The following is a 23,200-nucleotide window of genomic DNA, read 5'->3' on the forward strand; positions in this document are numbered from 1 at the left end:
ACCACAGCAGGGGAGTAGCCATAGCAGCTGAGACGGGTTGAGGCTCAGTAACAACATGACGTCAGGGGGAGGTGAACCTCAGCAGAAAGAGAGAATAGATTATTAGGCGTGTCCAGGTATGAGGGTGTGTAAATTATGAAACTATAATGTGCAAACATGGACTGTGGCAGATCTAGCTAGGACCGCACAGCTAAAAGGAAAGAGCCAGAAGGAACCACAGGAATGAGGGCACCCTGGAACATCAGCAATCCACCGCTCTCAGTCAACAAACGAGTGACAAAAGAGAGGTGAAGTGAGAGCATCATAACATCCCAGTTTACCAGAACTCTCAATGGCCACAGACCCCCTGATCTACACCTTTACCTAAGATGGGAAGACGTTAATAAAACTGCTAGTTTTGGGAAGATGGGAACTAGTTAATAAAATGCCTGACTGTACAGCATATAACAGATAGCAGATAGCATATAATTTCAATAGGGAAAGAGATAACATGTAACACATTTTAGTAGGAGAGGAAGAGAGAGTTTGTAACACATTTTAGTAGGAGAGGAAGAGAGAGTTTGTAACACACATTTCAGTAGGAGAAGAAGATACATCATGTTACACATTTCAGTGGTAGAGAGAAGAAATAACATAACACAGTGGTGGGGGGGAAGAGATTAAATTTCTCTAGTAAGAAATCTGCCCTCTGTGTAGTGTCACTTTTTAATGTAAATTTTTCATGGTGGGTATCAGTGGAGATTTTAAAGGGAACCATTGCAAGAGCCGTAGTCCTGCAGTACCAGTGACCAACACACCACTACAGTACCTGTGTTCAGCATAACGCTACATTATCTGTGTCCAGCACGCTATAGTACCGGTGTTCTTGCTGTTTCACTCTGTTTAGTTTAGTTTTGTTCTGTTTTCCTCCATCACCGGTTTTCCAGGCCAGCGAGATTGCCAACAGCACGGGCAACAGGGCGGCGTCCTATCACGTGGCGCGGCAGTATGAGAGCCAGGAGATGATCAGCCAGTCGGTGCATTTCTACACACGTGCTCAGGCCTACAACAACGCCATCCGCCTGTGTAAGGAGAACAACATGGATGAACAGCTGATGAACCTGGCGTTGCTTAGCAACCCTGAGGACATGATGGACACAGCCTGCTATTACGAGGAGAAAGGAGTGCACATGGACCGTGCAGTAATGCTTTATCACAAGGTAACACACCAACACACTCCATATACACACTCACATACACACCCCATATACACACTCACATACACACCCCATATACACACTCACATACACCCCCCCCATATACATACTCACATACACACCCCCCCATATACACACTCACATACACACCCCATATACACACTCACATAAACCCCCCCATATACACACCCCATATACACACTCACATACACACCCCCATATACTCACTCTCATACACCCCCCCATATACACACTCACATACACCCCCCCATATACACACTCACATACACCCCCCCATATACACACTCACATACACCCCCCCATATACACACCCCATATACATATGCACTCACACACACCCAATATACACACGTTCCTCATTGTAAATATAGGCAAAAATACATTTTGTACATATTTTAAGTATATCTGTACATATTTTAAGTGTATGTCTTATTTATGAACAGGTAATGTAAAATTATATTACCGGTCATATGTGATAGAAGAACTCTTAATAAAAGTACTATACGGTCTGTGTATTTTAGTTTGGGAAGCAAAAAAAAGTTTTTTGACAAAAAATGTCAATACGGCAAATGAAAGATTAAAACATAAAATGATCAGTCCATAAGTTATTCAGTGACTTTCTTTAACAGGAAACCCAAAAGTCAAGCAAGTTTCCCTCGTTCCCTTGTTCATGCCCAAGCTGGCTCTCTGCTTTCAGCGCCACCCAGTGGTTGGACGTAGTCACGTCACTCTTGACTGGGCATACAGGCTCCTTTCACTGTTTGAGGAAGGAGAGAACTGCCTGTTGAATATGCTGCTAGTAAATTAATCTCTCAGATATTCACACTTTAAGATAACGAAAATAGAATATGACAGTCGGGCAAATGCAATATTACAGTCCTACTTATAAAAGAATTATTACATCAAATGATCTGAAAATAATTATTTCAGGAAAACCATAAAGCTACAGTGCTAAGAGCTATATATGTCTTAGAACGTCTCTTCCCTTCTGTCTGTCTCACTCATTGTCTGAGTCTCTCTGTCTCTCTCTCTTTTGACATGCTGTAATTTCTCACCCTTTGTGTGTGTGTGTGTGTGTGTGTGTCTCCTCTGCCTTCAGGCAGGTCATGTTTCTAAGGCTCTGGAACTGGCCTTTGCCACAGAGCAGTTTGGGGCATTGCAGCTGATTGCAGAGGACCTGAATGAGACCAGTGACCCCACCCTCCTGGCACGCTGCTCTGATTTCTTCATCAAACACTCACAGTACCAAAAAGCTGTGGAACTGCTAGTGGTAGCGAAGAAGGTACACACACACAGAGATGCACATACGCACGTGTATACACACAAACACACACATACACATATACACAGACCCTCTCTTCTCACACATACAGATATTTTTCTGTGTGTGTGTGTGTGTGTGTGTGTGTGTTTAGTATCCCGAGGCCCTGCAGTTGTGTTTGGAGCAGAATTTGACCATCACAGAGGATATTGCTGAGAGCATGACCGTGTCCCGAGGGTCCGCCCACCTGTCAGAGGAGGAGCGTAAAGAACTGCTGGAGCGAATCGCAGACTGCTGCATGCGCCAAGGCAACTATCATCTAGCAACCAAGAAGTACACACAAGCTGGTAAAAAGACAAAGGTGTGACATAAACGCACACATTATTACTGGGTAAACACTCCTAATTATACACAGGCTTGTAAACAAACACCTAACTGTTCATGTAAAGAAGCATGGACTGTAGTCTGTGATGAACCTCGCCAGAATGAACAGGCCACCAGTTTCTGCCTTGCAGAATAATGGACAGAACCATTACAAGCTGGGCTCTGTGAGGTGTCATGTCCTGTCTCCTTTGCTCACTATGATATCACGTCCTGGCTTCTGTGTGTGCCGTGGCAGGCTATGCGGGCACTCTTGAAGTCGGGCGACACAGAGAAGATCGTGTTTTTCGCAGGCGTGTCTCGGCAGAAGGAAATCTACATAATGGCGGCTAACTACCTGCAGTCTCTGGATTGGCGGAAAGATCCGGAGATCATGAAGAACATCATTGGCTTCTACACCAAAGGGCGCGCCCTGGATCTACTGGCCGGCTTCTATGAGGCGTGTGCACAGGTGTGTGTCCGTGTGTCTGTGTGTGTGATTTGTTGTTGTTTTTTTATCTTTGTTTGACTCCCATGCAATAACAAACGAAGCAATAATTTTCTAATTCTTCACGTGTGCGTGCATGTGCGTGTGTGTGAATTTGTGTGTGTGCGTTTGTCTGTGTGTGTGCTGGCGCAAGCGTTTTTTTGTGCATGCGCATGTATGCGTTATCGCACGTGTGTGTATGTGTGTTCGCGCATACTCGTACATGTGTGTATGTGCATGTGTGTGTGTGTGCAGGTGGAGATTGATGACTATCAGAACTATGAGAAGGCACTGGGTGCCCTGACGGAGGCATGTAAGTGTCTGTCTAAAGCCAAGAGCCGCACTGGAGGAGACGCAGAGGAACGACTCACAGAGCTCACACACAGAATTACACTCGTCCGAAGATTTATACAGGCACGCAGGTAACATGTGTGCACACACGCAAAACAAAACAGCAACAGTTACCAGTACGGTCCAGAGTGGAAAAACTTTTATGAAGAAATAAAGCAGCTTAGATCTATAGAAGCACTGAAAATATATATATATGATACATATTTTGTAAATTATATTAATGTTATTTATGATATGTGTAACGCTGAGCGATCATGAGGTGGATGCATACGCTGACAAGGGTCCAGGGTCAATGTGGAGAGTCCATGAATATATAATTTATCAAAAAAAAAAAAAACAACACACAATGACAAAAAGGGGATGCAGACTATAACACAAATACAAGCAATGATAAGAACTAACACTAAACACTAGGGAATACAAACGGGCCGAGAAAACACGAGGCTTGGAAATATGAACGGTGACTATGAGCCACAAACAGCGGCTAGGATATAACACAATGACCAGCGACACACTTAGGCAAACACTGGAATTAAGTACATGGGCTAATGAGAACTAAACAAGACACAGGTGAAACTCATGAGTGGAGGAGACCGAAACTAAGGAACAGAACCACAACAAGGAAGTAAAGCAAACAAAAGGCACGAGGCAGAGGAACCATGGAGACAGGGATGCTAGGAGGGGCCAACCGGGACAATATGGAACAATATTTTAAAAATTATTTGTTTTGGAAACCAAGAATATGAAATTCCCTAATGACCAATCTGTGTACATGACCAAGACTCCCAAAAATATAATCAAAGGACATTTAGAGCCACAGTTCCATGAGTGACTGCACCAAGGGCAAATATTTCAGTGTGTATGTGTGTGCACACGCTTTTTTGTATTCACATGTATACATGTGCATGTGCACACATATGTTTGTGTCTGTGTGTGTGTGTACACAGTTTGTATGAGGAGGACCCTTCTGGAGCTGTACAGGAGTGTGAATCTCTACTGGAGGAGGCAGACCTGGACCCAGCTGTGCGTGTGGGGGACGTGTTCGGGTTTCTCATAGAGCATCACTGCCAGCAGGGCAACCACCAGAAGGTGAGCAGGACCATGTGCAGTGTATGGAGCTGGAGTCTCAGTGTGTAGGGCTAGATTCCCAGTGTGTAGGGCTGGAGTCTCAGTGTGTAAGTGTGTAGAGCTGAAGTCCCACTGTGTGGAGCTGGAGTCTCAGTGTGTAGGGCTAGATTCCCAGTGTGTAGGGCTGGAGTCTCAGTGTGTAGGCCTGAAGTCCCAGTGTATAAGTGTGTAGGGCTGGAGTCTCAGTGTGCAGTGTGAGGCTAGATTCCAGTATATGCACCCTAAAAGAGCAAATGACAGTCTGCATCAGTTAAGCGGGTTTATAGCTGTGTGCATGCGTGTGTACAATAAATGTATGTTTCCCTTTGTGTGTGTACTGAGGTCATGTTTTAGCTGTTTGTGGGGCCCTTTTGTCTCTATGATGATGGAAAAACTTTAAAAATGTAAAAGTGCTACTTTTATCGACAGGACATAAAGATTTTATATTGACATATATTGTATTTGTATACCTGTGTGTATGTTTGTGTGTGCATGTTTGTTTGTATGTATATGTGCATGCACATATATATGTGTGTGTGTGTGTGTGTGTGTGTGTGTGTGTGTGTGTGTGTTGCAGGCTTGGGCCAGTCTTGAGGAGCTGAGGCGTCTGTACCCAACAGTAAACGTCAGTGTATATGTAAGCCAGCGCAGTCTGGAGTCTCTGCAGAATGCTGGAGTTCGCCTCAGCCATTCGGAGACCACACACACACACCGTGACACCGATGGCACACACACTCACAGCAACGAAGAGAATGAGGAGGATGAGGTGGAGGAGGATGAAAACCTCGACAACTGAGAAGTGTCACAATATTCCAAACTACACATGCACAATCCTACATGCATGTGTACATCCAGTGATAACAGGTCAACTGCACTGGCAGGGGTCACATGTAGTTAAATAGTGTATGTGTATGAGGGAGTGTGTGTGTCTGTGTTTGTGTGATGTTAATCTCCAGGTTGCCTTAAACAGTTGTTTAACTGTTGTTTATAACTTCAGGAATGGAGACTGGACACTCCAGGCACTTCCCTCCAACCATAAACACACACACACTCTGCAGTTTGAGGGCTAGGTGTATGTGTCTTATTTGTCACTTATTTTTTTCAGTTGTATTCCATATGGTAGTTTTATATATTTTTGAAATTATTAATGGGCACACACAAGATGTTTAATATTTTGTATATCTTGTATAGCATTTACAGTTTAATAAAAATCTTTTTTTTTCTATTTATAGTTGTATATTGTTACTCTTATTTCCATCATAGAAAAACATGCCCAATAAAGCAACTTTAATCTTTAATTCTGGAAAAGTCCAAAAGTGACCGTTCAGAATAATAAGCACTTTGGTTAATCCAAGTACAGGGCGAACACCACTCCTACAGCGAGCAGGTGTTTGTTCTCGTATTTCAGAGTGAGCGAGGTATCCTTCTCACTGTCCCACAGCGCTCGACTGGCCATCTTCACGGCCTGGCCTTGCTTCTCCATGACCGTAACTTCAACCACGCAGCGGTAGCGGTCAAACGCCTGCGCCTTGATGAAGGCCACCATCCTGTCCGCGATCTCGATCGCCACCTCTCCGCAGGCCTCAGGCTTGTAGGTCATATCTCCAAACGACCCCATCAGTTCCTCGCCTTTCTTATGAATCAGGTGGGGCACAAACCGCCGCACTGGACGCAGTCTGTACGTGTTGGCTAGTTTTGCTTGGTGCCCAGTTGTCCGCACACGTGAGCGCTGTTTAAAAGGATTTTTCGCTACAGCACCATCGACACCAGTTTTGCCCACGTCCATGTTTCAGCCTGTCTGTCTTTGAAGACTTTTGAGATACCAATGCGATGCTCAGCTTTTGATATCTTCTAGCAGAAATGTGAAAACTGGAGGCGCACGGACCGGTTAATTAATAATACCTAATTATTTTTTTTAAAGCCGGTTGTCAAGCCCTCAGTACCAACCGTCATAGCACGAGGGCGCTGTTGTCACGTGCTGAGACTTTCTGCGACGCGCAGAAAACAAAAGACCGCGTGGATTTGCGTCCTTATATGGAAAGCCAACGTGGTCAAACTTCGCTTCAAGTGAACCGCGTTTTATTTGTAAAACGCCGATAAAAAGCGGACGCTTTTACGCCGCAAAATACGGCCTTGTCTTTCACCATGTCGTAAAATACAACGCAAAAAAACATAAAAATGCCGTATTTTACGCTGTTTATATGTCAGTCGAAACGCCGTAAAAAGCGCCGCTTTAAGTGCTCCAAAACGCCATTTTCTACACCGTTTTGGCGTTTTTACAACGCCGTTTTATAGTATGATAATGAGCTCTGCCTACTGGGTTTGACAGCCAAGAGACTTGAACTTTCTTCACCCAATCACTCACAAACAAGGTCAGACCAGACCAGTTCACTACAGCTCTTAATCAGCTGATGAACCAGTGCTCAAGTTGTTTATTTTGGGGATTTACATGTGTTCATTCACTCAAGAAATTATTTATTCATACACTTATTAGCTAGCTGGCTAGAAGTTTAGTAGCAGTAGTGACCTTGGTTAGATACTTCAGACATCGTACTTTAAATGGGCAATTACTTTAAATAGACAATTGGCTAACTAGCTAGCAACATTTCCTACAGCTGGAAGATGGCGAGGAGAAACTTAATTTTGCCTCAAAAATGGACACAGAATGTAATTACCCGATGTAATTCAATCCAAATTAACGAGGTAAGGGCCGTTTTAAACGAGTTAAATCACAGAGTCCGTTAAACTGGTAAAATACTAACCAGATACAATTAGCTAACTGATAACTGGCTGCAAAACAGAGCTCACCCAAACGTAGCTGTAGTTGGCCAGTCATGATTTGCTTCTAGCGCTAGACTGAAAGCAAGTTTATCTTGCAGGAACAAATGCACATTTGTGTCGAGCTTGTTGCCTAGCTAGTTCTCAGAGGTGTGGGTTGGCAGTGTCGTTATAGCAACTGCTGACTTCAGGCTTTTGTTCTGGTTAAGACTGAATGAAAGGGAAAGGGTTATCGGAACAAACTCAAGAGGGATGCCAAACAGCGAATATGGATAACGGCACTATTGGTCTTGGAGTATCCCTGTTTTGTACACACGTGTCCTTGCTCCAAGTCTAGCACTGGGCAGTCGGGACCCCCTGTCTCTCAGTTTTAAGAACTGCCTGGTCACAAAGCTTCTGGGTTTGTTTGGTTATTTATTCAAATTTGAGCAGTGTCTGTCTTCAAATGGGAGCTACTGAGTATTCCCAGCCCAGAAGATGGCTAGTAAGAAATAGCCTTGTTCTTTTAAAAACTATGCAGACTTTAAGAGTAAAAAAAATCTTAATTGTAATTATGTATATGATGATGATCATCTTAAAATTCAATTATTGGCACAGACCTTGTGACGTTTGTTGAGAATCTTTATAAAATGTCCCTTCCCCATTCATTCTAGTCCATTTGGCTCGTCAGAAAAAGAACAGAGTTATAAAACATTACACTGGCTTTTTTTAAAAAGAATGTTTGGTGTGCCCTCATTTGTCTCTTGTTTGTCTCCCATTCTATGTGCTGTTCATGGTCAGATTAGTCCCTACCACCTGAAGACAGACACTCCTGCTGTGCTTCAAAACAAAGGCCTCACCTGTATGATCACACCCTGCTGAAGAGACTGAAAGACTGGCCTGGATATTTTACTAATTAGACCACCAGCAGCATCAACTTTATTCTGTCTGGTTTGGTGACTGTGTCCTCTATGCAGTCCAACTACAGCAGTTTCAACCTCTGACATGGCTGTGATGGTCTTAATTCTCATTGTTACTCTTTTTAGGTGACCTTACTAGATGCTCAAACATTACTCACTGGTCTCTTCTGATTAATCTTAAGATTTCTGTTTAATGACTAAGCTTGCCATCTATCTATCTATCTATCTATCTATCTATCTATCTATCTATCTATCTATCTATCTCTTTTCTAATATGTTACTAATTACTGTATGCTCCCCTCTTTTCTTAAATTGGCTCCTATCTCCCATTGCTTGTGATATCTGGTGTCTACCAGAGGATGGGATCCACTTGAGTCTTGGTTGCTCTCAAGGTTTTTTCATGATCTGAAAGTAGTTTTTCTTTACTAATGTTTCCTTTTAATTGGACTCTGATGGCTGTACACCTGGTTTGTGATTACACCTGTAATGAAAAGTACTATACAAGTAAATTTGAACTAAATGATACATGGGCAAGCTCATGAAATTTTAAACCAATGTAAATTAAATAAACAATTTGATTACCAGGTGGAGGCTCTTTACTAAACTTTCCTAATGGATTACTAATTACTGTATGCTTCTGTCTATTCTTTAATTGGCTCATAACTCAAATAGCTTTTTGATTACTTCAAAAACTTTGACTTTTGATCGAATATTTTTCAGCGTTTTAAAAATAAAACGCGTTTCGTTTGAGCCGAATTTTGACCACTTTGGCTTTCCAAAAAAGCCTTATGGCTTTCGTGAACGTGAGACGTTAAAGTGCGCACCGCGTGCAGCGTGCGCACCGCCGATCGCCGCGTGCGCACGGAGCGGCGCACGGGCGCATGGCAACGCGCGCTGTTGGTGGAGACGCCCGGACGCGCACGTGCGAAGAATGGATGCGGAGGAACAGGGGCGCGCCCTAGCACGGCTTCACGAGCAAATGCGGCTTGTGACCGACGACAATGTAAGAGGTTTTGTACCTTCCTGTCTCTTCTTGCCCGTATTTTTGCCGGATTTCCGAATGAAGTCTAATGTTACTAAACAAAATCAAGTCTGAATGATTAATTCACAGGGTTCCTCCTGGATCTAAATTAATGTTGAGTAATAGCGCGTATAGTAGACTATTATAGGCCAATTTCATGAAACGATTTTATGCCAAGGTTTAGATCTGTAGTGTGTTTTGAGGGACTCGACGGTGCGCGTGATGTGCAGGTGCAGTTGCGGGACCGGAGCGAGCGGCTGCGCAGTGCGCTGGGCACCGTGAAGGACAAAATGGCCCAGCAAGCAGCAGCAAGCAGAGACCTGTCTGCCCGACTAGTGCAAAGCCAGGAGGAGAAACTTAAGGTGGGCCTTGGTGGGTGTAGGAGTGTGGATGTGTTCCTTTTCAACATGTCAAAGTGTGTGTGTGTGTGTGTTAGATTTCCAGAGACCTTGTGGATGTGCGCATTGAAGCCAACAAAATGAGAGAAAAGTATGAAACAGAGATATTTGAGCTGACAAACAAGGTAAGATGTACACATTTAAACACCTCATGAGGTAGCAGTGAAGGATCATCATCTCTTACTGCCCCGCCTCCTCAGATGCTGTATCAAGAGGGTGTGGTCTCATCTCTGGAGGCAGAGGGAGGGAGACTCGAGGCGGAGGCGGAGTCTGCGTTGGCACGGTTACGGATTGCTGAGGGCAACGAGCGTGACATGTCGGAGGAGTACACGGCTCTAAAGAGCAACTTCCTGGCTCTGAGTGATGCGCTTGAAAGAGAGATCACACACTCGGAGGAGCTGAGTGACGAGCTACTGACGCTCGCGCGCACACACGACACACTCTTGCGTGAGAGAGAACGTGCATACAAACACACACTCGAGGTGGAGAGAGTGCGAGCACTCCTCACCAGGGTGGCCCACAGCAGAAGCAGGGTGGCTGTAAGTGTTCTCACACGCACACACACACACACCACTATACATGCGTCATTTACTCACAGCACTGTACATACATCACCTACACACACAGCACTATACATTCATCACATACACGCCCGCGCACACACACACACACACACACACATATACACACACAGGACTATACATGCGTCATTTACTCACAACACTGTACATACATCACCTACACACACAGAGCACTATACACTCATCACATACGTGCGCGCGCACACACACACACACACACATATACACACACAGGACTATACATGCGTCATTTACTCACAACACTGTACATACATCACCTACACACACACAGCACTATACACTCATCACATACACACGCACACACACACACAGGACTATACATGCGCCATTTACTCACAACACTGTACATACATCACCTACACACACAGAGCACTATACACTCATCACATACGCGCGCGCACACACACACACACACAGAGGACTATACATGCATCATTTACTCACAACACTACGTACATCACCTACACACACAGAGCACTATACACTCATCACATACACGCGCACACACACACACTCAGTCTTGCCTGTATATACTCACTCACGTCCACTCACACACTATCTTACCTGTATGTATTCACACACACTCACACATTGACTTGCTAGTACATGCACTCTGACCCACTGTGTGTTGGGTTTCAGCCGGAGGAGCTGGTCCGAGTACGAGGTGGCGCCATCAAACACACAAACGTTCAGCCTGTGAGAACTCCTGGATTATTACATGTAGTGTGTGTCTGTCTCTCTGTCTGTGTGAGTGCAGATTGTAAGGATACTTGTCTTTCCACAGACAGGGTACATGGTTCTGTGATTGGGGTATTAGTAAAGTATCTCTGTTTGGTGTTTGTCTTAGCATTATGCAAATGACATATTGCTGGTGTGGTTTTCTGCTTAACATGGGGGTGTGGGTGTGTGTGTATTAATAATTTATAGGGGGGTCAGAATGAACTGAGGGAGGAAATAGAGAAGATGAGGAAGAGCTATGAAGAAGTACAACGGCAGTTAGAAGAGAAGATGTGCGTGAGTGTGTATAAGAGAGAGGCCACCTCCCTGTTTCATTACTGCTCCTTCACACTCTCACAGATGTATGTTATTAGCAGTATTAGATGATATTATTTCTGTGCTCAGTGGCTGGCTGATTTGCAATTTACTTCAAACCATCTAGTCATCAACCCTACAAAAATGTTCTTAACATAAGCTAGATCGAAAATATTGCTAGCTAAGGCAAATGCTAATAGCCAATCAATGCTGGCGTGCTAACAGGCTAACAACACTGGGTCCTAGCTTCAACTTTATCCAGCATGTTCACACACGGTTCATGTCCGTATGCGTGTCCGTCTGCGTGTCTGTCGGCATGTGAACAGTTTCTGAGTGAATTCCAGCCATTTGTGCATGGTCATGTGACATACATGGTCATGGTCAGTCCTTTTGTTTTTTGTTTTTTGTTTTGTTTTTTTTTACTCTGTAGGCAAATCAAAACAACACTGCGACTGTGCTGTAATTAAATGAGTGCATTTCGAAGGGTGTGTGTGTGTGTGTGTGTGTGTGTGTGTGTGTGTGTGTGTGATGTCTCTCTGATTCAGTGTAGCGATGGGTAAGGAACAGCTGGAGAATAGAAGAGCTACACGCAACACTCAACAGGAGCTGGCGCAACAGTCAGCAGTAAGTACGCACACAGATTATAAATGGCTAGATTTGAGCGGAGGATTTTTGACAGGATGCCCTCCCCAAATAGATCAAAACAGTAACCCCACTAACCCGTCCCCCCTCATGAAACTGCATCCCCTATTGATCAGTTTTATTATGCAACATCAGGTAAGATGTCTATTATCAATAATTTAATTCTGTCTATAAATGAATTCCTCAAACCAGATCAGAGTGAGGGCAACATTTTATTATTTCATAACCCCCTACGTGGCCCTGTGCCTACACCCCCCTCACAATAGCGCAGTAGCTGACCCAGCCTCTGGGTGGGACTGCAGTAGTAGTGGCACACCAGCAGGGTGTGCCACCCTACCGTCTGGTTTTCAGATGAGTACCTACTTTTCAGTAGCAGTAGTTTCTGCATATTTGATAAGGAACTAGTTTAAGATGGTAGTGCTGCCTTTATGTTTTATTTTGGAGCAAGATGACAGGTGGAATTCTTTACAAAATGTGTTAGTAATACAAAGTAATTACTGTGCGTGTGTGTGTGTGTGTGTGTGTGTGTGTGTGTGTGTGTGTGTGTGTGTGTGTGAAGTCTCTTATTATCTCTCAGTACCAGCTGAGTCAGGTGGAGGCTGAAAACTCAAAACTGCAGAATCACCTGAAGGAGCTCAACCAGGAGTACAGAGCACGACTTGTACGCTACATACGCGATATTACGGTACACACACACACACCACGACTTATACACTACATACACGACATTATGGCACACACACAGCATCACAGCACAGGTACACAACAACAGACATACACTCTAGATCATATTTCTAACCACACAGGCACTTCATTGTGTGTCCATGTGTACACACACAGATCTCCACATACACAGCACACGAGGAGCAATTAATGATTAATCTTCTTTGCTCTGTGATGCATCTTTGTTTACATGTGTATGTGTTCGCGTGTGTGCTCAGGAGTGTGTACAGGGTGCGAGTGACAGTAGTGTGCGGCTGAAGGAGTCTGTAGACTCTATGCTGAAGGAGGTGCGGGAGTCGTACCGCTCCAGAGAGGAGCAGCTCACGACTGCTGTGCGAACCTACCGCAAACGCCTGTACAAGCTCAGCAACACACACCAGATACTGCTCGCTGCATACAGGTTAAAACACACACACACACACCTGTACAAGCTCAGCAACACACACCAGATACTGCTCGCTGCATACAGGTTAAAACACACACACACACACACCTGTACAAGCTCAGCAACACACACCAGATACTGCTCGCTGCATACAGGTTAAAACACACACACCTGTACAAGCTCAGCAACACACACCAGATACTGCTCGCTGCATACAGGTTAAAACACACACACACACACCTGTACAAGCTCAGCAACACACACCAGATACTGCTCGCTGCATACAGGTTAAAACACACACACACACACCTGTACAAGCTCAGCAAAACACACCAGATACTGCTCGCTGCGTACAGGTTAAAACACACACACACACACACACACACACACCTGTACAAGCTCAGCAACACACACCAGATACTGCTCGCTGCATACAGGTTAAAACACACACACACCTGTACAAGCTCAGCAACACACACCAGATACTGCTCGCTGCATACAGGTTAAAACACACACACACACACACCTGTACAAGCTCAGCAACACACACCAGATACTGCTCGCTGCATACAGATTAAAACACACACACACACACCTGTACAAGCTCAGCAAAACACACCAGATACTGCTCGCTGCGTACAGGTTAAAACACACACACACACCTGTACAAGCTCAGCAACACACACCAGATACTGCTCGCTGCATACAGGTTAAAACACACACACACACACCTGTACAAGCTCAGCAACACACACCAGATACTGCTCGCTGCGTACAGGTTAAAACACACACACACACCTGTACAAGCTCAGCAACACACACCAGATACTGCTCGCTGCATACAGGTTAAAACACACACACACACACCTGTACAAGCTCAGCAACACACACCAGATACTGCTCGCTGCATACAGGTTAAAACACACACACACACACCTGTACAAGCTCAGCAAAACACACCAGATACTGCTCGCTGCGTACAGGTTAAAATACACACACACACCTGTACAAGCTCAGCAACACACACCAGATACTGCTCGCTGCATATAGGTTGAAACACACACACACACACACACACACACACATATCCAGAGTAGCAAGTAGAGAATGATAGAGCTCCATTTCCCAGAATGCAGCGGGAACAGATCCTGTCTCACACTGAGTATGCTCTGGAGGCGGGGCCACCCGAGGCAGACTTCAGCCCTGGGGGGGAGGAGCTTAAAGGCGAGACAGAGAGGGAACTACAGAAGCTCAGACAGGATAAAGCTCGACTAGAGACCCAGCTAAAAGTCGCACAGGAACAGGTGTGTGTCTCGCTGTGTGTGTGTGTGTGTCTGTGTATCTGTGTATGTGTGTGTTAATAAACGGGTGTGTGTACATGTGTGTGTTCCGCTGTTCAGGCAGCTGCGCTGTCCCAGCCGTCTCATAGGTTAGTGTCCTCATTCCTGCAAAAAATAGTCATATTCAAATGGCATTGAAATATTTGTTGACTGTTTATTAATTCCTGAGCAGAGCAGGACTGGCTGAGGAGATGTGGACTGACATTAGGAAACAGCTCAGAGAGATCACCAGCACCACACAGGTAACCACGGTGACAAGATGATCAACACCTCACATTTAACCATAGCAATGGCTGTGCCAACCCTGCACATGTAACAGTATAACACCACATGTAACTTACAACTGTGTAACCATAGCACCACCCAGTGACAACACTCACATGAAACACTCCCACAGGAGGCTTATGAGAGGGAGCGTGTGCAGCTCATCACCAGGGCAACGGTTGCTGAGGAGCAGGTGTCTGAGCTGCAGGAATATGTGGACAATCACCTGGGCAGGTAAATGGCATCACTCATAATGTTACAGACACATTGACAGCCTGAGATATCAAGTAATGGGTGTGTGTGTGTGTGTGTACATGTGTGCAAGCGTGCATATGTGTGTGTGTGCGAGTACGCGCACGCACATGTGTTGGGTGTGCGTGTGTGCTCACCTGTATGTGTGCATGTGCACGTGTGTGCATGCATGCATGTGCATGTGTCTGTGTGCGCGTGTTTGTGCATATGCATGTGTGTGCATGGGTGTGTGTTTAGGTATAAGTTGGAAGTCACTCGATTGCAGAGACTGCTGGGATTGAAGGCAGACAGATCGCAGAGTGCAGCTCTCCCTAAACTCCGCCCCCTACACAAGTCACTCAAAAAGTCCAGCTATGAAATATAGTTGGTCAAATAATCGCTTTATGTCCGTGAAAACTACTGTTGAACACATGGTCAATTTGTAACGTCTAGATGATCATTTATTTAGTTTGTTTATTCAGTTAATTGTATCACAGACCTGATCTACAGAAACATTGTTACACAGTTGGAAGTTACATACTGAATTACCTAACCCATTAAATAAAAAAATCAATTTGTCACTCTGGACACTGTATGTGTGAGGTGGGCTACCTTGTGTGCTGGCGTGTGTGTGTGTGTGTGTGTGTGTGTGTGTGTGTGTGTGTGTGTGTGTGTGTGTGTGTGTGTGTGTGTGTGTGCGTGTGAGAGAGAGAGAGAGAGAGAGCGCACATGGGCATGCCTGTGTAAGTGTGGAGTGAGAGAGAAACATTATGCAGATACTCTTGAGAAACTATGTGTGGAATGTTTGTAAAGCTCATGTCAATTTCACGTGCCACTGAGGGGAAAAAAAAGGAACTGTGAACCTGTGTGATGTCATTATGCGTGAATTATGTGTCATCATACAAAGATATGACATTACACAACAAACCAGATGAACTCACCGCAATTAAAGATGTGACGGACTGGAACTACACGCCCTTGACATTAGTCTCAGAATAGTTACCGATTCATATGCATGAATAACTACTGTAGCTAATAATTCTGGAGTTTTTATTTGCCTGAGGAAAGTGTGGTGGAACTGGGATCAGTCATGGACTGTCATAGACCTTATTACCTTCACCTCCAATAATATTATTAAGGGTTTATATTTTAGATTTTATAATAAATGTTTTTTTTTATGTTATTTGTCTTTTCAATGTGAAATATTTTTAGCTTTCTACGTGTCTGGTTTCTATATGTCTAGTCTATGTATGTCTGGTTTCCTTGCACACATGGACTTTCCGATCCTTCTTCCAAAGGCACAGCTCAAGAGCTGGTGTAGAGTTTTGTAAATACACCACCCACTTCAATAATTAGTTTTATTTTCATTTTGCTTTTTTGACATTTTTTATTTGGAGTGATCTGAATATGTTCATGGAAATTCCAGCCAGCAGAGCATCCAGATCCAGCCTGTGTCCTGTGGGAATCTCAGAAGAACACAACCTTAAAACAACACTGGCAAAATGTCTGTTATAACAGATGTGTGACTAATACATGGGAGACACACATACACACACACACAATCTTAAGCAAAAACCATGAAACATTCAGACACACACATGCTCCATCATTCTTGATCTCTCTCTCTCTCTCTCTCTCTCTCTCACACACACACACACACACACACACAGAGCAATACACGGGTAGAATGGCAGTGTGGAGGACTGGGGGTTTAGTGGATGAGATTAGCAGCTATTGGTGAATTCATGCAATATAGGGCTAAGTGTGGGATGAGAGGAGGAAACGCATTCGTTCAGGTTTTTTTCTGGTGGTGGGGTTGGTGATGGAGGTGGAGGGATGATGGTTATTAGTGATGATGATGGTGAGGTTTTTATTATTAGTTACATTTATATAGCACCTTTCTCAGACTCAAGGACACTTTACTGACAGATATCAGCTTTTACGTACTCGCACACCAATGAGAAGTGGCAACTAATTTGCATACAGTGTACTCTCTATTGGAAACCACAGCCCCCTGGGGGACTGCACTGGGTGCAGGGGAAGGGGAGGAGCTTCAGACCAGGACAGAGCACCACCCATCACTGGACATACACACACGGAGCACCAACCATCACTGGACACACACACACGGAGCACCAACCATCACTGGACACACACACACGGAGCACCAACCATCACTGGACACACACACACGGAGCACCAACCATCACTGGACACACACACACGGAGCACCAACCATCACTGGACACACACACACACAGCACCACCCATCACTGGACACACACACACGGAGCACCAACCATCACTGGACATACACACACACGGAGCACCAACCATCACTGGACATACACACACGGAGCACCAACCATCACTGGACATACACACACACAGAGCACCAACCATCACTGGACATACACACACACAGAGCACCAACCATCACTGGACATACACACACGGAGCACTAACCATCAGTGGACATACACATACACAGAGCACCAACCATCACTGGACATACACACACACAGAGCACTAACCATCACTGGACATACACACACACGGAGCACCAACCATCACTGGACATACACACACACGGAGCACAAACCATCACTGGACACACACACACGGAGCACTAACCATCAGTGGACATACACACACACACAAAGCACCAACCATCACTGGACATACACACACACAGAGCACCAACCATCACTGGACATACACACACGGAGCACTAACCATCAGTGGACATACACACACACAGAGCACCAACCATCACTGGACATACACACACACAGAGCACCAACCATCACTGGACATACACACACACGGAGCACCAACCATCACTGGACATACACACACACGGAGCACCAACCATCACTGGACATACACACACGGAGCACCAACCATCACTGGACATACACACACACAGAGCACCAACCATCACTGGACATACACACACACAGAGCACCAACCATCACTGGACATACACACACGGAGCACTAACCATCAGTGGACATACACATACACAGAGCACCAACCATCACTGGACATACACACACACAGAGCACCAACCATCACTGGACATACACACACACGGAGCACCAACCATCACTGGACATACACACACACGGAGCACAAACCATCACTGGACACACACACACGGAGCACTAACCATCAGTGGACATACACACACACACAAAGCACCAACCATCACTGGACATACACACACACAGAGCACCAACCATCACTGGACATACACACACACAGAGCACCAACCATCACTGGACATACACACACACGGAGCACCAACCATCACTGGACATACACACACACAGAGCACCAACCATCACTGGACACACACACACGGAGCACTAACCATCAGTGGACATACACACACACAGAGCACCAACCATCACTGGACATACACACACACAGAGCACCAACCATCACTGGACATACACACACACGGAGCACCAACCATCACTGGACATACACACACACAGAGCACCAACCATCACTGGACATACACACACACGGAGCACAAACCATCACTGGACACACACACACGGAGCACCAACCATCACTGGACATACACACACACAGAGCACCAACCATCACTGGACATACACACACACGGAGCACAAACCATCACTGGACACACACACACAGAGCACCAACCATCACTGGACATACACTCTCACACACACACACACACACACACACACATCATACACACATCATACACACAAGTTGCATTCATACAAGACAATTTAGAATATCCAGTCAACGTAACCTGTTTTTGGATTGTTGGAGGAAACTGGCAACCCCCAGAGGAAACCCACACAGACACAGGGTGAACATGGGAACTCCACTGAGATAGGGACTTGAACCCCAGACCAGCCACCATGCTGCTCAAACCGGGCTGGTATGTAGTGATGATGGTGATGATGATGGTAATGTGGTGGGGTTTGTAATGATGATGGAGGAGGTTGTAGTGGTGATAGGGTTTGTAGTGATGATGGAGAGGTGGTGGTGGGGTTTGTAATGATGATGGAGGAGGTGGTGTTGGGGTTTGTAGTGATGATGGAGGAGGTGGTGATGGGGTTTGTGGTGATGATGGAGGAGGTGGTGTTGGGGTTTATACTGATGATGAAGGAGGAGGTGTTGGGGTTGGTGGTGTTGGGATTTGTAGTGATGATGGAGAAGGTGGTGTTGGGGTTTGTAGTGATGATGAAGTAGGTGGTGTTGGGGTTGGTGGTGTTGGGATTTGTAGTGATGATGGAGGAGGTGGTGGTGGGGTTTGTGGTGATGATGGAGGAGGTGGTGTTGGGGTTTGTGGTGATGATGGAGGAGGTGGTGTTGGGGTTTGTGGTGATGATGGAGGAGGTGGTGTTGGGGTTTGTGGTGATGATGGAGAAGGTGGTGTTGGGGTTTGTAGTGATGATGGAGGAGGTGGTGGTGGGGTTTGTAGTGATGATGGAGGAGGTGGTGGTGGGGTTTGTGGTGATGATGGAGGAGGTGGTGTTGGGGTTGGTGGTGTTGGGATTTGTAGTGATGATGGAGGAGGTGGTGGTGGGGTTTGTGGTGATGATGGAGGAGTTGGTGTTGGGGTTTGTGGTGATGATGGAGGAGTTGGTGTTGGGGTTTGTGGTGATGATGGAGGAGTTGGTGTTGGGGTTTGTAGTGATGATGGAGGAGGTGGTGTTGGGGTTTGTGGTGATGATGAAGGAGGTGGTGTTGGGGTTTGTGGTGATGATGGAGGAGTTGGTGTTGGGGTTTGTGGTGATGATGAAGGGGGTGGTGTTGGGGTTTGTAGTGATGATGGAGGAGGTGGTGTTGGGGTTTGTGGTGATGATGGAGGAGTTGGTGTTGGGGTTTGTGGTGATAATGGAGGAGTTGGTGTTGGGGTTTGTAGTGATGATGGAGGAGGTGGTGTTGGGGTTTGTGGTGATGATGAAGGAGGTGGTGGTGGGGTTTGTAGTGTTGATGGAGGAGGTGGTGTTGGGGTTGGTAGTGATGATGGAGGAGGTGGCGCACAGCTCAAGTAAACAGCAGTCTGCTTTGAAGGTTTTCCTGAAGAAGATTTTGCTCTTTTTCTCACTGTTATGAGATAGACCTCATCCTCCAGTGGGTCAGGTATAAGTTGGAAGTAAGTACAGGGAGCTTCATTCAGTCTGTGCTGTTGATGTAGTGTGCAAAGACTGGTGGTTCCGAACACGTGTTAACTGCATCAGTGGGGCTGGGGACGACCTAAGACACCAGGGAGGCCTCCATGGGTTCGTAAATCCCGGGGAGGCCATCGTGGGATCAGTAAGTGACGGGTCTGTGAGTGTGGAGGGGGACTGTTGAGCATTCTGGAGATGAAACACAGATGAAAAGAGGTGACTACATGACACCCCTTGCAAGGGAGTGGGTTCTATATATCAGAACCTTATGGTGTGGCACAGGATCTGTATCAGCTGAGTGTGTGTAGAAGGGTTACTGGAGCTTATCTACACAACGGCAGGTGGTGCATATGAACATCAAGATCATGGTCATACCGATGAATCTGTGACTTTGTGGTTGATGGAGGGTGTGAGTGAGAATCTTCTCACAGGGCACCATTGTTCTCCCCAGATCAAAATTCTTCTGTTTCCAAATGAACTTTTTTTTTGTTTGTTTTTATTATTATCAAATGCTGCATGAATGGTAATTTGGTTGACAGAAGATAACTGTTTCATATTCAGTGTCAACGTTATCCCCGTAGCCTGGTACCTATGCTATATCTGTTGGGGGCTGTTGTTTTCATATACACTTGACCATTCTCATGGCCACGCCCCTGGCCACACCCACTTTTTGTACATTTTTTAGGTAATAAATAAGAAATTAACAAAAATGCATTTGGTGTTTAAAAATGTGTGAAACTTTTTCTGTGAGAGGAAACAAACAGCAGAACCCATGCCGGGGTTTGGAAAACAGCCCCAGGGTTAGATTGTGTGAGAGAGTGTGTAGGTGGTAGAGAGTGTGAGAGAGAGTGTGTAGGTAGTAGAGAGTGTGAGAGAGAGAGTGTGTAGGTAGTAGAGAGTGTGACAAAGTGTGTAGGTGGTAGAGAGTGTGAGAGAGTGTAGAGGGTGTGAGAGAGTGTGTAGGTGGTAGAGAGTGTGAGAGAGAGTGTGTAGGTAGTAGAGAGTGTGAGAGAGAGAGTGTGTAGGTAGTAGAGAGTGTGACAAAGTGTGTAGGTGGTAGAGAGTGTGAGAGAGTGTAGAGGGTGTGAGAGAGTGTGTAGGTGGTAGAGAGTGAGAGTGAGTGTGTAGGTGGTAGAGAGTGTGCGAGAGTGTGTAAGTGGTAGAGAGTGTGCGAAAGAGTGTGCAGGTGGTAGAGAGTGTGCGAGAGAGTGTGCAGGTGGTAGAGAGTGTGCGAGAGAGTGTGCAGGTGGTAGAGAGTGTGAGAGAGATGGTGAGAGCCATGAAGCCCTGGGACAGATAGGGGTGTGTCATCTGTATGGGCATGGCAGCCGCATGAGTCTGGAGCCGTGGAAGTAAGGACAAGCAGGTGAAGGGCCCTACGGAAGACACAGCTTTACTCTGCACTTTATAGGGATGTCACATATTAATTAGACCAAAATAAAGTCAACGTGCAACTGGCTGGCATGTGAACGCCCTACCCACCAAACGCACAGAGGTGAACAGGTCAGGTTAAGTCCATGTCCCATGGTCGCCGGGTTGAGTCTGCGCTCATCTGCAGTTTCTGGCCGTGGCCCAAAATGCCTAATAGCATTACAGCTCAACATCACCATTCAAGCCACAGTATTAGAAGAATGCCAGATTCAATAAAAAGCACTGACATGGTGGCCTTATCCATATAGCTGACAGCCCATAATTCAGGCCTCAGTGTTACCGTGGTGACACTGGAATGTATACAGTGTGACAGAGGGGCGATGGGAATATTGTAATTGAAGTGGGGAGAACAGGGAGAACAGTGGGAAAACTTGGAACTGAATGAGATTTTCCGGCTGGGAATTGGGGTACAGCGCAGAAAGGAAACACATCACACTTAGACACATACATAGACACACACACACAGTGCAGACGTGAGGCTCCCTGCCGCAGGGCTTTGTTTTTCCCCCCGTAATGCTTAGCTGATACCGGCTTAATGAACTTTGGTGTGTGTGTGTGTGTGTGTGTGTGTGTGTGTGTGTGTGTGTGTGTAATTGGAACAGACAGGCCTTGTGAATGGGAGTGGAATTTATGGGAACAGAAGGAGGGAGCGAGACAGAGGAGAGGGGGAGAAAAATGACAAAGGAGAAAAAAAGGAAAGAATTCTGGCTGCGTGAGAGAGGAATTCCAGCCTGCAGAGACTCACTGATTCTGGTCTAATTATCAAATTAATGCAAGTGTGATGCAAGTGTGAAGGGAGAGAAAAGGATAAGAGAATAAGGAGACAAAGCCCCGTGTCTGTGGCAGCGGAGTTCAGCTCCCGCTCAGTGCTCAGCTAGTGTTGTTCTTTGAATAATCCCACAGATAGAGCCCTCTGTGTACCAGACAGATCCTCAGACTACTGCACACCAGTCATTCACTAACACTGCTCCCTCCTGTGTGTGTGTGTGTGTGTGTGTTATACAGACAGACTACAGGCAGAGTTAAACAGCGAGATAGCCTACAGGCAAAGTTAGCCAGACCACAGGCAGAGTCAGAGAGAGAGACTACAGGCAGAGTTAGACAGAGTGAGAGAGAGGGAGAGAGGGAGGGAGGGAGGGAGAGTATGTGAGTTGGGAGTGAGTGTGTGAACAGGAGAGTGAGTGTAAGGAGAATGGGGGTTGTTTCCCACACTCTCTCTTTTCCCAGAGTATTCCTACTTAATCCGTGTCGTAATTAGGAGAAAATTCCGGGGCACATGCTCCAATACACCCACTCAGCACAAGGACACAAATACACAGACACCAATGTACACACACTCATGAACAGACATGCATGTACACACACACACGACACACATGCACATTTCTGTTTTTCCATTTTCCTCTCTCTCGCACAATCTCAGGGTTTACACACTGTTTAATATCGGATACCGTTAACTCACACACTATCCCTGATTCAGTTTTATCTCCCTCGCGTGTGTGTATC

At 45.7% G+C, this 23,200-nt stretch overlaps 3 protein-coding genes across 9 annotated transcripts in view; 2 read left to right on the forward strand and 1 right to left on the reverse strand.

Moving 5' to 3' along the window:
* The window catches only part of ift140 (intraflagellar transport 140 homolog (Chlamydomonas)), a 36,547-nt gene extending 30,537 nt beyond the window's left edge, over positions 1-6,010 (forward strand). For 2 of the 3 annotated variants that reach the window (XM_035530814.2, XM_035530815.2), the window contains 7 exons: positions 927-1,199; positions 2,317-2,499; positions 2,633-2,839; positions 3,098-3,310; positions 3,581-3,747; positions 4,624-4,765; positions 5,361-6,010. In XM_035530814.2, the coding sequence (XP_035386707.1) occupies positions 927-1,199; positions 2,317-2,499; positions 2,633-2,839; positions 3,098-3,310; positions 3,581-3,747; positions 4,624-4,765; positions 5,361-5,579 (1,404 nt within the window). In that variant the 3' untranslated portion in view covers positions 5,580-6,010. Of the gene's footprint in view, positions 1-926; positions 1,200-2,316; positions 2,500-2,632; positions 2,840-3,097; positions 3,311-3,580; positions 3,748-4,623; positions 4,766-5,360 lie in introns of those variants that run through there. The other variant, XR_014116844.1, reaches the window with a different exon arrangement.
* Positions 6,011-6,125: 115 nt separating this feature from the next.
* On the reverse strand, positions 6,126-7,640 carry LOC113573016 (dynein light chain Tctex-type protein 2). Its single transcript, XM_027003021.3, has one exon. The coding sequence runs from the start codon at positions 6,567-6,569 to the stop codon at positions 6,129-6,131; it is 441 nt and encodes a 146-aa protein (XP_026858822.2). The 5' UTR covers positions 6,570-7,640; the 3' UTR covers positions 6,126-6,128.
* A 1,538-nt stretch (positions 7,641-9,178) lies between these two features.
* Positions 9,179-15,686, forward strand: ccdc78 (coiled-coil domain containing 78). Of its 5 annotated transcripts, none has more exons than XM_081695934.1 (14): positions 9,198-9,463; positions 9,712-9,843; positions 9,918-10,004; positions 10,080-10,418; positions 11,121-11,228; positions 11,409-11,491; positions 12,059-12,137; positions 12,715-12,840; positions 13,097-13,278; positions 14,393-14,567; positions 14,664-14,692; positions 14,776-14,845; positions 15,001-15,101; positions 15,193-15,686. In XM_081695934.1, exons 1-14 carry the CDS (start codon positions 9,392-9,394, stop codon positions 15,398-15,400), a joined length of 1,791 nt encoding a protein of 596 aa, XP_081552060.1. In that variant the 5' UTR covers positions 9,198-9,391; the 3' UTR covers positions 15,401-15,686. The 5 variants fall into 5 exon arrangements, 4 of the variants coding, with proteins under 4 accessions (XP_081552060.1, XP_081552061.1, XP_081552062.1 ...); XM_081695935.1 differs by having other exon boundaries at positions 9,211-9,463; positions 11,121-11,177; XM_081695936.1 differs by having other exon boundaries at positions 9,283-9,463; positions 15,357-15,686.
* Positions 15,687-23,200: the final 7,514 nt, after the last annotated feature.

This window comes from Electrophorus electricus, chromosome 14 (assembly GCF_041902795.1).
Source record: "Electrophorus electricus isolate QZ-2024a chromosome 14, ASM4190279v1, whole genome shotgun sequence".
Classification (NCBI taxonomy): Eukaryota; Metazoa; Chordata; class Actinopteri; order Gymnotiformes; family Gymnotidae; genus Electrophorus; species Electrophorus electricus.

Coding starts and splice junctions, on each gene's coding strand:
- LOC113573016 (XM_027003021.3), bottom strand. CDS start 6,569: ATGGACGTGGGCAAAACTGGTGTCGATGGTGCTGTAGCGAAAAATCCT.
- ccdc78 (XM_081695934.1), top strand. CDS start 9,392: ATGGATGCGGAGGAACAGGGGCGCGCCCTAGCACGGCTTCACGAGCAA. Junction 10,419..11,120: donor ACAGCAGAAGCAGGGTGGCT/GTAAGTGTTCTC, acceptor GTTGGGTTTCAG/CCGGAGGAGCTGGTCCGAGT. Junction 15,102..15,192: donor GTGGACAATCACCTGGGCAG/GTAAATGGCATC, acceptor CATGTGTGCAAG/CGTGCATATGTGTGTGTGTG.